The 15,671-nt window shown below is 40.7% G+C and overlaps 1 protein-coding gene across 3 annotated transcripts in view; it reads right to left on the reverse strand.

Annotated features, from left to right (window-relative positions):
* Positions 1-955: 955 nt before the first annotated feature.
* The window catches only part of LOC119653519 (unconventional myosin-IXb-like), a 52,769-nt gene continuing 38,053 nt past the window's right edge, over positions 956-15,671 (reverse strand). The window contains exons 13-22 of one of the 3 annotated variants that reach the window (XM_038058185.1): positions 14,951-15,205; positions 14,594-14,777; positions 14,453-14,536; positions 14,180-14,363; positions 13,770-14,128; positions 13,647-13,705; positions 9,621-10,043; positions 8,200-9,557; positions 8,053-8,141; positions 956-3,404 (exon numbers count right to left, since the gene is read on the reverse strand). In XM_038058185.1, the coding sequence (XP_037914113.1) occupies positions 1,788-3,404; positions 8,053-8,141; positions 8,200-9,557; positions 9,621-10,043; positions 13,647-13,705; positions 13,770-14,128; positions 14,180-14,363; positions 14,453-14,536; positions 14,594-14,777; positions 14,951-15,205 (4,612 nt within the window). In that variant the 3' untranslated portion in view covers positions 956-1,787. Of the gene's footprint in view, positions 3,405-8,052; positions 8,142-8,199; positions 9,558-9,620; positions 10,044-13,646; positions 13,706-13,769; positions 14,129-14,179; positions 14,364-14,452; positions 14,537-14,593; positions 14,778-14,950; positions 15,206-15,448; positions 15,497-15,671 lie in introns of all 3 variants that reach the window. The other 2 variants (XM_038058186.1, XM_038058187.1) reach the window with 2 other exon arrangements.

Raw genomic sequence — 15,671 nt, forward strand, 5'->3', positions numbered from 1 at the left:
CCTACCCCACGAATAAGCGCCCCCTATACACTTGGTTTGCTCCTCCTGTATTCAGTCTTCTTGACGTGAGCATAAGAAAACCTTGACAATGTCGTGAACAAGTTGGAAAGTTTATTTGTGACGATTTCGTGAAATCGCCATCGTGCCAATGTGACCGTGATTGGCTAGAGCTAATATCCCGTTCTTGGAAACGGGAAAGTTGTGCATTTTTATTATTTCGAGTTTATTTGTATAATGTGTGCGTGCTTATGTTCGTCATCGACCTAACGGGTGAAGTTAGCCCGGCTCTTAATATCATCAGTGAGTATTTTAAATAAAAGATTTGACAAACGTTCTCAGGTTGTAGTTCTTGGAGGATATTGCACCTGTTACAGAGTTTATTGGACTATTTGCTTCTTCCCTATTGACATTTCTGTTACGATTGTGTAGATGATTGTTAATTTTCACTAGTGAGTAGTAAAGAAACAACTTATTCCTTGTATGTCTGTAATGGGGGACCACTTCTCACGAGCTCATAAGAAATATTTTCCTGTTTTAAGTTAATTACCGTTAACCGCACCAAGCGCGACGATGAATGCAAGCTAGCAATGGAACGGAAGAATGATGCATATCGAGTAATCTTGCATTCTCTAAGAGCGCGGACACCCGCAGAGACCTACCAAGAACTCTGTCGAGCGGAGAAGCGACTTCACAGACGGAAGAAGCAAGCCAGGGAGAACCAACAGAAGAGAAGCTTAATCAAGATATAATCACAAGAACAGCTATAAAAACCCAAACGGTAAAAAACATTTTTCAGAAGACTATAACACTGAAATAGGTACTTGTTTAAATTAGATACTTTTCGCCAATGAAACCGAAAAATATCTTGCAAGGCAATCTTTCATTTTATTATTTCTTGTTGCGCCTCTACGTCAAGGATCTCATATGTAGGCACCTGCAAATGAAATCTAACAGCTGCTCTATGTTTGAATATAGAAAATGAAACACATTTTTTGAATATAAGATTTTTCCAAAGGATTCTCTTTATTTAACAGAAATTAAAGAAAAAAACTGTACAAAAAATATTGATTCCTATATATTGACTTGGTCGTGTACACAAGAATTTATTAATATTAGAGATTCCTAAAATGACAAAAATAATTAAAAAAAAATGTGTAACAAGAGTATTCAATTAATTTATCATATATGTAGACTTTTAGAAACGCTTCATTATCCATATTATTCCTTAATGAAAAAAAATAGATATATAATATAGAATGCAGCAGAATCTCATTTTTCTTGAAACCACAACATGTTGTAATTTTTGTTGTAACATTTATATGAATCTTGTTTATTCCTGCGTATAGGGTTTTCTTTGAATGTTCCTTCTTCAACTATACACTTCTCAATGGCTTAAATATTACTAATAATATAGAAATAATAAAAGAATAGAAATTTTCAACAATTTCCAACTAGAAATTACTTTTCTTCTTTATTTAAACAACGAAGAATTATCGTAGAAGAATCGAATAATCACAAATAACGACGTCGACATTTTTTTGCTTCTATCGTGTTATAAAAATAATTATAATAGTTTATTTAGAAAATAACAATTACAAAAGGAGGACATTTAAAAATAAATTTAATTCTAACCATATCTTTTATTTATAGTTAATATAAACATCGTTTCAATAACATACATTTTATGTGTGAATTATTTATACTTCTATCCTTTACATATTTAGCGTATCATATTCAATTTCAGTACCTTGCTTTATGTTGGTGATCAGGTTATTATTTGCAATATTTTACACCATGATCGGCTCATCGTCTATGTTGTCTGGTTTCTTCTTGCCGCCACCTCGATTACTACCGTTTTTGTTACTATCTTTAATACTGTTTTTATTGCTAAATCCTGGGTTCATATTAACAACATTACTCTGCGAAGGGCTGTGGAAAAGCGTTGGCTCATAACCGCCTGACATGCTACGTATTGCTAAAGGTTTGATAAGACCTGTTGAGGGGGAGCATGTGCTGCCCACGACTTTACTACCAACTGTGTAGCTCAAGTTCTGCTGACTGCCAGTCCAACGTGATCCGCTCACTAAATTGCTTGATGATTTCGGTGGATAGTTTGAAGATGTTGACGACGACGATTTCGAGGTGTCTTGCTCTACGGAATGTTGATGACGTGAGCTTGGACTGTAGTCGATACTCTGTTTCGGCACATTGTACCGCAATACCATCGAATCAATATCGGAGCTCGCGTCGTCTGGGATGCTTAACTCTCGGTACACATTTGGCGCTCCTGATTCATTGTCAATTGTTTTTCGACTAAGATTATCGCTCAGACTTCCTATCGACGAATCCACACTGTCCTTGAAGTCTCTGCACTCCAGCAATGAGTGACTGTCCTTATCACGACCTGTGCTAAGATCATCCAAACTGCCACCTTCACCCTCTAAATCAGTCGACAGCAAGTCATCGTCTGACGTGGCACGTACAAGATTTGGCAAAGTTGAGGTAAGGAGTGCCTTTTCCTTCTTGATCTCCTGTATATGTCCCTCCAGGATCATCTCCTCCGTTTCAGACTCCATATTTGGCCTTGGCGTCAATTCCTCCGGTGAGAATACCTTCGAACTACGTAACGTGCTCAATCGAGTCGTTGCTGTATGGGCAGCCGTATCCAAAGTATCAATATCAGCAAGTGTACTCTTGACGTTCAGCATTTTCTGAGTGATTAGAGTCTCAATGCATTTCGTCTGGCGCCCTATGTCGTTCAAACTATCTTGCGCCGGCACCATACGATTCGTCCGTAAAACGCATGGCGCAAATACAATCGCCAACGAACTCGCTGACATTCGATTATGTTTCTCGCGCTGCGCAACCAAAGCTAAATGGAAAATAAGACGCTCCAACAATGAGTGATGAGCTGGAGGTAGTTTCTTGATAAGTGAAAGAAGCGTCTGGACTCGAACGTTTGTATCTGGCAAATCAGCAGCACGCAAGAAATCATCGTAACGATCGAATGTCAACAACGGTTCGGGCATATCACGCAAAAATGTTTTAAGGACATTCGCCAGTACGTGTACATTGTACGACTCGTAATCGATTTCAGTATTGGGTGATTTTTCTGACATTTTAATTTTCAATTCTTTTATCTTTGAATTTACACCACTCTTACGGTATATTCCCTCCGAGTATAATCCATGCATTTCAATTTTCGTGATTAATTGTTCAATTTGAACTGGGATCTTAGCACCTTCTGCTAAACATAAATCTGATAATGGCACTCCAAATAGTTTAGACTCAGATTGTGCATGCGATGATGATGATCCGGGCCCTTGTGATATAGAAATTTTATTGCATGGCGAGGCTTTCTGATAGCATTTTTTGTGACACGTCAAGCGGCAGTTTTGACATACCTAGGGATAAGCGAAAGGGAATTGTGAGTAACTTATATTTGTTTTTATATTAGGTTAAAATTTCCTTCGTCATATCAAGGCATATGGCAAGCACAACGGAATACTCATTTCACGAATCGAAAGGTTAATGAAAAGTTCTTGCATGTTCCGATTTAAAAAAGTGGACAATCTACAATAGATCAACTGTTAACGGTAAAGGAAATTTTAAAGAAAGTTGGGAGTGTAATATTGACGTCTACCACATATTTGTAGACTTGAAGTAGGCTTACGACGGCACTAATCGTTCAACACTATACAAAATATTGCTATAATTTCACATTCCAGCGAAACAGACAGAACACAATAACTAGCCCATTTGTCCCTCAAAACAGGATTAAAACAAGGAGGCGGGTTGGCCTCTACTTTTTTCAATTTAGAAGTTTCAAAGAAGTCGCAAAAAGTGAAAAGTCATTCACTTGAACCTACAAAAGTGCAACTGCTCACGATCTGATGGGACAGATGTTGCAAGAAAAAAGAACTAACTTGTTGCACTCAGCGGACAATATCGAGATGGGAGTTGTCCATCGTGGTATCTCAATATATCTGTCACCTGGCTGAGAGATATCAACTTGCGAGTGCGGTGCCACGGCGGAGGAGATGGCTTTTTCCAGCGTCTACTTCATACCCAACAAACGGAATAGACTCGGCGCCTTGGAGGACGATATTCGAAACATGGAAAGAGAAGTTCTAATGGAGGAGACTTTCACGATAGAGCTCTCGAGTGACGTATAGCTCAACCAGATTCTCGGAGATGGTCGGCAGGACGAGACTTATTTTTTTTTGAATATTAGTAGAACTCCGAACTTCCGATGCCCTAGTTGTGAGGGTACTTTCCTTGTATTGGCCGTTACTAAGGAGTCCTTAGTATCAGCGGTGTAACGTTGGAGGACACTGAAAGGTTTTATGGCCAGTGGTATCCATTACATTTCCTTCGAAGTGACAAGCGGCTACCGAAACTTTCGCAAGGGCGGTAAACGAGACTGTATCGTTAGTGAACTCAACAATGAGTTGTTTTTCAGCAGCTTGGCGCCCAAAAGAGGACTCCGTCACAGGAAGTCCAGTGTACTGACGGACGGCTAAAATTGCAAGTCTACGAAAGAACTGCATCAGACTTGGAAGCATTACACAACGCGCAAAATGCCAAGATAAAATACCGCTTTGATTCCAAGAACATAAAATAGCGAAAAAAAGGCTCCTCTACGAAATTAACCGGCAAAAAGCAGGTTTACAGGAGCTAGTCAGTGGCATTTACAGCCTCATCGACGATCCAGTTCCCCGGAAGCATTGAAGATGGGAGAAATCGTGCAGGTATTTTTCGTTGTCTATCTCATCCGAGCTGATGTCTTCGGTGAGAGGGAGGTACTGAGGAATACCAATTCTTCACTGTAGAAAACTTGGAAGAGATAGTTTTCCTACGAAGGACAAAAAAGACAGGGACCGAATGGTATTCTCAGCCAACTGCTGAAACTTGTACTCAAGTGTAAGCCACATTTGCTACTCAGTGAGTGTTTTTTCCTCCCGCTGAAAGGTACATAGGTTCGTATGAATAAGCAAAGGTTAAAGGCCGAGGCACCGTCAGCGTGTCGTCTTCTCAGTATGTTGGTCAAAGAGGGGAAACTGACGCAATACGGGCTGCAGGTGACTTCTTACAAATCAATGTGGTTTTAGAGCAGGGCGATTTACAGTTGGTGCGATTGAGGGAGCATTCCAAGCGATGAGACTGGCTGCGGTACACTGTTGCCACTGCCGTGTGGTGTTCCTTGTGATACTATATGTAGTAAGTACCTTCAATTCTGCAAGTCGATGCGACATATCGAAAGGCAGTTTCAGGCTACCTTTTGAAGATCTATTTAAAACCGTGCCCTGGTCTAAGAGAATCAGAAAGGACAATGTAGATTGAGTGTCACATCGAAGGCAGCTTAGGGATCTACCTTTGGTCCGGATCTTCAGAACGCCTCACACAATTGTTTGCTGCGACTGTGAGATAGAAGATGGATAACTGAACTTGTATTCTCCCTTATCCCTTATCCAGTAGGAAGTCAACCCTGGCCCTAAGTGTATGTATGGCCTAGCGTTCTCAGTAAGGAGATGTATCGCAAGCAACTAGCAGTACAGGTATGGTACGAGTAGATTGAGCGCACATCTCATCCAAGTTGTGCGGTCGAGGTTCAATCCAAAACACGATAAGGTTGACTATTACCTAACCCAGCTGCTCAGCGGGCATCCAAAAAAATCCAAAAATAACGATCATCCGACTGTATTTACTGCAAGGATGTGGTGGATGATGCCTGCCACACATTTTTCTTATATGGGCCCTTCGTCATCGACTGTCAACAAGAGAAAGATGGATAGGAGAGACATCAGGGTAACTAAGGCTTATTGAACCACGGGATGTGTGCTGCTACACTGAATAGACCTGGCCTGAGACAATGTATCAAACGGTTCGGGATTACTGCCATAGACGCAAAAAGGTGGTGTTTTGCCGCTAATCTGCTGAGACAGTAGCCCGACATATTGTACGTAAATGCATTTCACCTACTTACTAGAAAAAACTTCAATTCGCCATGAAGAAAATTTTGTATAGAAATTTTGGAAAATTTTTTGTTGACGTTATAATGGTTTGATCTGTTATTTGAAACACGTTCCTGGGAAAAATGGGAATAAACATATTCTTCAGTCGGAGTGTGCGATGTAAAAATGGCATGGACCGAGCTAACAAACCTAAATCTTAATAATTTGGCGTCCAGCGCCGTAACGAAGTGAACCAAATAAAATTGGTGATTCGCGGTAAATTGGTCTCTTGAAGTTTTTCTTTGATTTCTACAGAGAATAGTTTCTATTTCTTCTAAGGTCTCTAGTTTACTGTGTCGTTATTGCCTTAATTTTCCGTAGTTTTGTTGAAAATGCGCACTTAAAAATCACCACATATAAGGCATACACTAATCTCTTTGTAACGCCTCAATCCTGGTAGTTTAGGTATTGGAAAGAGCTTTCCTCTTGCGTGGCTCTTCTATTTCTCTGCAAACAGTAAATAGAATGTTTTATACGTTTCCTTAACTTTGGCTCTGATCGCAACTCTACCTTGAAAAAGAATCGAGGTACCTCACCACGGTAGGAGACAATGTGGTCAACATTAGGCTTGCCTGTGATTATTACCCTAATTTGACTCAGGTAGTCGTTCACGGCTGAGTGGACTGGTGTCTCCCGTCAAGTCATGATGCAAATCCCACTGCCACCAGTGAAATTTGAAGCACGCCCTTCCGTACGACAGTCTAGTGCTCTAAACACTGGGCTATCCGGATACATAATCAGGGTGTACTGTATTCCATAAATGAATTATGCCAACCGAAGTGAAGCACATCTAGGGCTGAGTATCAGCAAAAGCCAGGTAAAATTTATGGTGGCAATATTAGCTACGAGAACAGCGCAAAACAATCAATTACAGAGAGAAAAATGCAACTTTGGAAAGTTAAATCATTCTCCCAGCTGGGATGAAAGGTCATAGCCAATAATAACATTCACGAAGAAATCCGCGCAACAAAAAAGAGAGATAGAGGGGCCAATATAGACTCGTATCACTATCTCGGTGGCATGGTGCTCCGAGCTCGAATAACAACACCGCCGACCAATCCCCTCTGACAATCAGGTGAAATTTACCACTGAAGCCATCCACAACACAGCCCTCCGCAACAACTATAAGGGGGAAATGGATGTCGCAATAACCGCAGTCAACAGAGATCCTGGAGATGAAGCATCAACAAATGATCTTCACAACCACCTGAAGAACGTTATCATAAATACGGGCACAGGCATACTTGTCCCCAGTCGCAAAAGGGGTCGGAACGACTGGTTCGACGATGAATGTAAACGAGCAACGGAACGGAAGAATGCTGCATACCGAGTAATGTTTTATTCTCAAATAACACGCGGAGACTTATCAAGAAATCCGGCGAGCGATGTAGCGACTTCATAGACGGAAAAAGGAAGCCTAGGAAAACCAACAGGTCTGTGAACTTCGAAAAGTATAGGGAGTAACCGCACCAGGCGCGGAAGTTTTACCAACAAGTCAGCAGGATGAAGCCTTACACACCTCAATCCTCATCCTGCCGAGACAAAGAGGAAATCTGATTTCCGACAGAATGGATATATTGCAGCGATGGGTAGAGTGCTTTTATAAACTGCTGAACAACCAGAATAACGGCGAGTTGGAGGTACCGCCAACTGAACAATACGGACAAATACTGCCTCTACCAAGTATAGAAGAAAAAGTCCGTGCAATTCATCGGCTTGAAAATCATAAGTCGCCAGAACCCATTGCAATTACAGCCGAATGGAATATGGAGGCAACCAATTACACCAAGTGGTTCATCAACTTATGCTCAAGGTGTGGGACAGCGAATCACGTTGCTTTATTTTAAAGTAAATAAGGAACTTCTTAAACAACAAAACTTAATAGGGGGGCATCCCTCATAAACTTCGAGAGGCATGATTTAGAATCAAATAACACCGAAAAATTTTCTAATTTACTGATATCAACAAAGGGCTTAAAATATTTGTTTAAAAACCAATTTGATTTCAAAATTACTTCAATAGAACTTTCAATACTTACCACGCCTCTCTCAATCGGCCATAATAAGAACAATTGGCAAATTTCGCAAACAGTCGGAATATTAATGATTGTGAGTTGAAATGAATGGCCTGAAAATATAACGGAATAAAAATTTTGAAATTTCTCAATTCTCTCATCACTTCATACCATTAAAGTTAGTATGCTCGTCGGCCTTCCTTTTTTTATCCTTTTTCCTCTTCACTTTCGGTTTCTCCGTTTCTCTCGTATTCATAAATTCATTCATAAATCCACGAAAAGCATTCACACCCATTGTCAATGGGAAGTCGTTCTTTTTCCCACAACATGTTTCCATTACTTGACCGAAATTGTCAATTAAGTCCCTGTACTTGATGTTCAGCGAATCTGAATTCTGTTTATGTGCCACACTGTATTGAGTCACCAAATTTTCTTTAAATGCTCGCAATGCTTGCTTGAACACACGATCCACATCCGATGCTTTCTCCACTTCAGCCTCCATCTTGTAAATTTTTTGTGTAATGAAATCTTGCATGAGATTCAATTCCTTAGCATCACTAATGATACGATCGGTCGAGTCGGTGTATTCTCGCGTTCCAGAGTACTTTGAATTTGGCGTAAGCGTCTTGTCTGTATTCTTCCGTAAGCGTTTCGACCTTTTCGCTTCGCATTGTAGTGTCTTCACACCACCGTTCTGTATGCACTTGGTATGAACGAGAACCTTACAATCCAAACATCGATATCCTTCATTAACGAAGGCATCGCTTTCCTGACAACTTGCACATTTTTCCGCTTTTCCAATACCCGCAGCACTACGAAACCGGTGACCGGCAATGTTAATCTGTGTACTCCATTGGTACATGTCATTCCCTCGATTCACCTCCAATAACGGCACTTTATTTGTAGTTGGATCTGAATTTCGTCGTTTTAACGAATCGGTGGAACTATCATTATTCGATCGATATTGCGGTGTCAAGCTTACAACATTCAAATCATCGCTCAAATTCGACTTCACTCTTCGACCCTTTCCAGGTTGCTTATAGAGTCGACCCTTTGTCGCATATTGGCCTTGATCTTCTGAAATTGATCCTAACAATGTTGCAGCTTTGCCGCGTGGTGTCGAAGACGAGCCGCTCTGTGTGTTCGTATTACTTTCTTCGAGGGCTCGTTTTTGTGGGGTGTAGGAACTTTTTTGGTGAAAGTCGTGGTAACTTTGTAGACCCGGTGCCAGTGGCAATGGTTCGATATTTTCATAATGTTTTTGATAATTTGCGTTTATTTCGTCTCCAGGTGTCCGGGATAGAAGAATATCTCTGTGGGCTTGGAGCTGCGAAATAATATGCGCCGATGTATAAGGCGTCGAGCTCAAAATGTTATCGGTTGTCTTTGATGAGTCTCTTGCACTATAATACGAGGGCTGCTCGGATTTTCGATAACTAGACATATCCGCTATATCTTCGTAGTCCATGTCGTGCCCCATAGGTGGACCTGAATCTGTTCGACGTACAGCAGGTTTTGATATTTCGTGTCTGCAAATCAGATGTATCAATAAGTACACAAATTCAAAAATGTGCTATAATATAAAAACATACCGTTTTAATAAGTCCGAATTATCACTGCTATATTTTCTCACAGGTTCATATAACTTGCTATATTTACTATAGTCGTCAGTCAGGTTCTGATAATGTGGATACTTCCCACTGCCGTCATGAGAATTTTGTCGGAAATAGTTCTCGTTCCCTATCGTGTTCCCACTAAATGGTGTTTGTCGATTATAACCACTGCCACTACTGGATGATATCATCAAACTTCGAAGTTGATTGCCAGCCTTTTGAAGAACGTCACTGGTTTGTGAACTAAGTACACTATCATCGATGAGATGATGCACAGGCGGTAAAGATTTTTGTGCTGAAACGCGACTAACTGATGCATCCTCAAGATTCGAATCGAGACTATGATGAGGACGATTAAATGCACTTTTGGCTACTTCCGATACATATGGATCTTGATGGGATCTGATGGAAATTTAAATAACATTAAGTTTGAGTTTTGCTCAAAAAATCCAAACAATTTTTAAAAATGTAATATTTCTGAGACAGTAGGGAACAATTAAGTAAATTCTTCTTCTTCTCTTCACTGTCGGCAGCCCATAGTCGTACGTGGTAAGGATATCTGGCTTTCTTTCTATCAACTGCCTTCATACCTTTAGGTAACATACTTTATATATCCATGATATAGTCAACTAGCGGGATTTGAAGTTGTAAAATCTTCTTCTCCTATGAATACGCCACAATTCTTAACATAAAAGGACAAAAAACACCATAGGCCTTTTGGAAACAAACACTCGTGGATTGGGGCAGCCGCACTACGAACACTAGGGGCCGTATCCTGCGAGGCTTTCGCGGAGCTAGACCTGGTGCTTGCCAATACGGGAAATGTTTCCACTTTTCGTGGGACAGGGTCGGGCTCAATAGTCGATCTGACATATGTGAGTACCACATTGGCAAGGAGAATGACATGGTTTGTCAGTGAGCATTATACTTGGTACGACACGGATGAGGAATCCAAGCAGTACATCGTCACCGCAGGAGTACCTCGCCTGTGGAACATATGTACAATGGGGTCCTTGTCCTTCCCGTGTCAAAGGAGGCCACGATAATCGGTTTCGCAGATGATTTAGCTGTGGTTGTCGTCGCGAAACAAGCTGAAGACTAAAAATAGTTATCGTTCCGATGCTTGTAGTTCTCCTAAATAAAAATAAAACTAGGTAGCTTTCTCCTACTACAATATATTTTAATAGTTAGTAAATACGTATTTCGAAAGCTAGAAAGAAGAAGAGAGTAACTCTACAAAGTACTGAGGAAGAGAGTAAGTAACTCGCGAAATACGTATTTACTAACTATTAAAATATATTGTAGTAGGAGAAAGCTACCTAGTTTTATTTTTATTTAACCTGAAGACGTTGAAATGTATGCAAGCGAAACCATTAGCGCCATAAAAGCGTGGTTGGAGATGGTTCAGCTTGACCGTGCGGAACAAAAGACCGAGGCGGTCTTGATTACCAATCGTAGGAAGAGGAATACGGTTAATATTCGTGTTGGTGGTCACGTCATCACTTCGAAACCGGTTATCAAATACCTAGGGGTGATGATTGTCGCTAAAATCAATTTCAAGGGACATCTGGACTATGCCTGTGAGAAAGCGGCAAATACCAGCGTATCATTAGCGCGGATGATGCCTAACATTGGAGGCCCAAGATACAGCGCAGATTACTTGTGGCCGGAGTGGTTCGCTCCACACTATTATACGGGACACCAGTTTGGGAGGAACCACTAGCGTGTGAGAGTAATCGGAGGAGGGTAAATATGACTTACCGCTTAGTGGCGCTAAGGGTGTGCAGCGCCTTCAGAACAATATCAGGCGAGGGAGCGTGTGTTATTGCGAGAATGATCCCGATAGTGAGACACGCTGCCTGTACGAGAAAAGGAAAATGAATCCTCCTGAAAAGAATGCAGAATACCGAAAGGCGGCAAGGCGAGAGTCGCTGGAGAAGTGGCAGCAACGGTGGGACAACTCGCAAAGGGGTCTCTGGACCCACACTTTGATTCCCCGTATTGAGGAGTGGATCCAGCGACGACACGGCGAGATTAACTACCATCTGACGCAATTCCTGTCAGGGTATGGTGGTTACAGGAAGTATCTGCACCAATTAAGGCTGAATGATTCTCCCTTTTGTCCTGAATGTGGTTGCACACCTGAGGACCCGGAGCATGTTATGTTGTGTTCCAGTGTCCACGATTTTTCTCAGAAAGGAGGAGTCTGGATGACTCCCTGAAAACCAACCTAAACCCGCAGAACATCGTCGGGGAAATGTTGAAGTCGGAGGGAAACTGGCGGGCGGCGAACTCCGCAATCAAAAGAATACAGGAGGAACTTGGAAGAGCGGAGCGCGCAAGGAGGACGCGAAGAACGGAAGGCTTGGTCGCTTAAAGCGCAGTCCACCCCGCGAAGTAATGCTTTGCGGCGGCCCTGCGGGGAAGGAAGAAGGAGAAAGTGGGGGTGGTTTTAGTGGGTGAGAATCCCACACGCTGCTGCAACCTGGCGCGGCAGTGTCTTTCTAAGATTTCCACCTCCATCCATAAAAAAAGACAGACATACAGACAGTAAACCAATTTTAATAAGGTTTTGTGTTTACGCAAAACCTCAAAAAGGGGGATATCACTCATGCAACAATTATAGAGGTATGTTGAGTATCATCTATAAGATATTCTCCGCTATCTCTCATTTCTCTGCGGCAAGCGATGGAAGAACCGTGGAATATGGCCATTAGCTGCTTCATCTTTTCATCGACTTTAAATCCGCCTATGATAGCATATCCAGGGTAAAACTGTACACGGCCATGAGAGAGTTCGGTATCCCGGCAAAATTAATAAGACTGACTAGGCTGACCCTGATCAATTTGCGAGGCCAGATAAAAGCAGGATCACTCTCAACACCATTTAACATCAACAACGGTCTAAGACAATGGGATGCCCTATCATGCGTCCTCTTTAATCTGGCCCTGGAGAAAGTGATCCGTGATGCTGAGGTAAATGCGGGGGGTACGATTTTCTTTAAATCCACCCAACTACTGGCCTATGCTGACGATATCGACATCATGGGAAAAACAACCTGAGACGTACAAATTGCCTTCATCCAGATCGAGCAAGCGGCGCGAGATCTTCGGTTGCACATCAATGAGGCAAGACAAAACATATGGTGGCAACGTCAGCACCAAAAACCAACCAACCAACATCAAACCGCACTGGTCAAACGGGAAGAATAAAGATAGGAGAATACTTTGAGATCGTTGATAATTTCTCGTATCTAGGGTCGAAAATCACAACCGATAACAACTACGATGATGAGATCCGCGCTCGGTTGTTGGCAGCCAACAGAGCCTATTTCAGTTTACAAAAACTGTTCCGCTCGAAACGTCTCACTATAGGGCCAAAGCTCTTACTCTAAAAGACAATAATTTTACCAGTCCTCATGTATTCCTCGGAGACCTGGTTTCTTAGCAAGAAGAATTGCGAACTCTTGGCCCCGCTTGAGAAAAGAATCCTATGAAGAATTTTTGACACCCTACATGAAGATGGACGATTCCGTAGACTATATAAGACGAAATCTATAAGCAATACTATGACCGTCAGGTGTGGATAAAATCCGGCTCAATAGGTTGCGGTGGGCGGGTCACTTAATCCGTATGGATGGGGATGATCTAATTCGGAAAGTCTATAAGGGCAATATCAAAAGAAGACGAGGCAGACCCTGCCTGAGATGGAGCGATGGCGTAGGTCCGGACGCCCGACAGGCAGGGATATCGAATTGGTGGACCTCGGCAAAAAAACGGGATGTCTGGAATTCCTTACTTAGGCAGGCCTAGACCGGGTACCGGTTGTTGTACCGTTGATGATGGTGAAGAGACTAATAAGAATAAAAATTGCGGCAATATTGAGCTATATTCACCGTCTAAAAGTTCTTTTCTTAGTTTAAATGTCCTATCAAAGAAATCGAATCTAGCAAAGTATTCAATTTGCTCTAAAAAAGGAGTAACTGAAAAATTAATCAATAAATACCTTTCTGTTGTTGGTAAACTTTGAGTCGATCGTAATCTCATCCGTTCTTTTTGTATTTTCTGGAAGAAAAGATAAAAAAATGATACCTTTTTTCCTTTAATCAACATTCTAAATATTTCTAACCAGTTTCATTATTTTAAATGCTTCACGTGCTATATATCCTCGGACTCTGGCCTGTACTATCACTATTCCATGTTTTAACTTTTTCATCCATTTTCTCTCTTTGTATCCACGCCATGCTGCTTGTATCATTGTGGCAGCATTGATTTGCATCTTCTTCAATCCTAATCTCTTTTGTGCTAAATACATTCGCCAATATGATTGTATAGTTATGGCAGCTGATCGGTACATTAGGAATTTTCGTTTCAGTAGAATTCCCCGGAACCATCGTTGTATTAAAATAATACTATCGATTATTTTCGTATGCAGTTTGATGTCTAATCTCATTTTTTGTGACTCTCTCATGTATATTTTTGTTATTCCTGTAGAATAGAAATTAATAAACGAAATCCTTGCTTACAGGGAATACTAACCTAATTGATAGTGCTGCTTATTCAAATCCATTGTGTTTAAGAAATCTTTCACATCCTTTTGAGAACTAAGCAATCCCTTTGGTAGCAATATCCTATATAGTTGAATAAATTCCTCGTAGGTTAGTCTAACGTTGTATCCTGCTCGCCGAATCCTAACAGTCTCCAACATGCCCGTATATCTCAACTAGAAGTGAAACGCAATAAGATATTTTGTAAATGGAGAGGCAAGGGTGCGAACGATCAAAAATCTATTCGTGGTTTCACGATACATACCTGCCGAACGACAGTCACATCATCAAATTTATTTGGAATTTTATGAGAATTCGATTTTATACATCTAATGAAGAAAGGATTTGCCTGGGAAGATTTTTCATTAGTTGTGTCCGTTCAGTCGTTCATAGTACCAGCACTTACCTGATTCAACGTATCCATTAAAGCGCTTAAAGAATTCTGAAACTGGGCAGTCACTGTTAATGGTTGCTTACGAGTTTTAACAGCCGTCTGATTGTTTGTGGTGCCTGCAGTCATCATTTTGACCGTTTGTAAATTCTTGAGACCTTTTTTCGGTCGCTCCCTCGGACGGAAAGATTTATTTTTCCTGCAAACATACACAGTAGATACATACAACCATTCCACAATCGAAATTATTCATTAGTGATTTTAAAATTTTGAACATTTTCATGCAAATCACATCGAAAGGATTAAAAGAATTTTCAATCGAATTAATATAAAACTTAAATGAAATAATGAAAGAAATATATGTCATCTTACTGGACGATTTGTGATGCCCGGGCCATAACATCCTGGCCTGAACGTTCAAAACGTGCGTAGTTTTTAGAGAAGGCTTTATTTCCATTATTCTCATTAGAATTTTGACTGCTTTCATATATTAGTTTTCCATCAGGGAAATTTTTATTATTAAATGCAATACTAGACCATGAGCGACGGGGATTTCTATTAGAACTCGCGTTAAGCAGTTGCGTATTTAATGCACTTGACGACTCACATACCACATTCGATTTTTTACTATATGAAAATGAAAATAGAAAATCATAATAAAGGTAAAAAATAACACAACGAAATGCACAATACACAATTCAAGATATTTTACATTGAAAACAAAACGGTTGGCAAAGAATTTCTTAGAAATAAAAAATATTCAAAGCAAATACAAATACACAAGTTCGAGAAAAAATTCATGCTTTACACAGGAATAGCTCACATATTAAAAGGACTAATACACGAGACAACAATGCGTTAGTGACTTACGCGATTCTATTTATTGTTAGATTTACGGATGATACTGTCACTAGATGGCTAAATTAAAGAAAGTCCGAATGAGTATTTTGCTTAATTCATAGTCTACCATTTTTTCTTTATATTTGATCCTAGTTTATTCGAATAATTTCGTAATGAGAATGATACGATGATTGAGATGATCATATATAAATAATGCAGAAAGCTGCTTATGAAAATGATGCCCGTTTCAAAC

The sequence above is a fragment of the Hermetia illucens genome, chromosome 4 (genome assembly GCF_905115235.1).
Source record: "Hermetia illucens chromosome 4, iHerIll2.2.curated.20191125, whole genome shotgun sequence".
NCBI classification, from domain to species: Eukaryota; Metazoa; Arthropoda; class Insecta; order Diptera; family Stratiomyidae; genus Hermetia; species Hermetia illucens.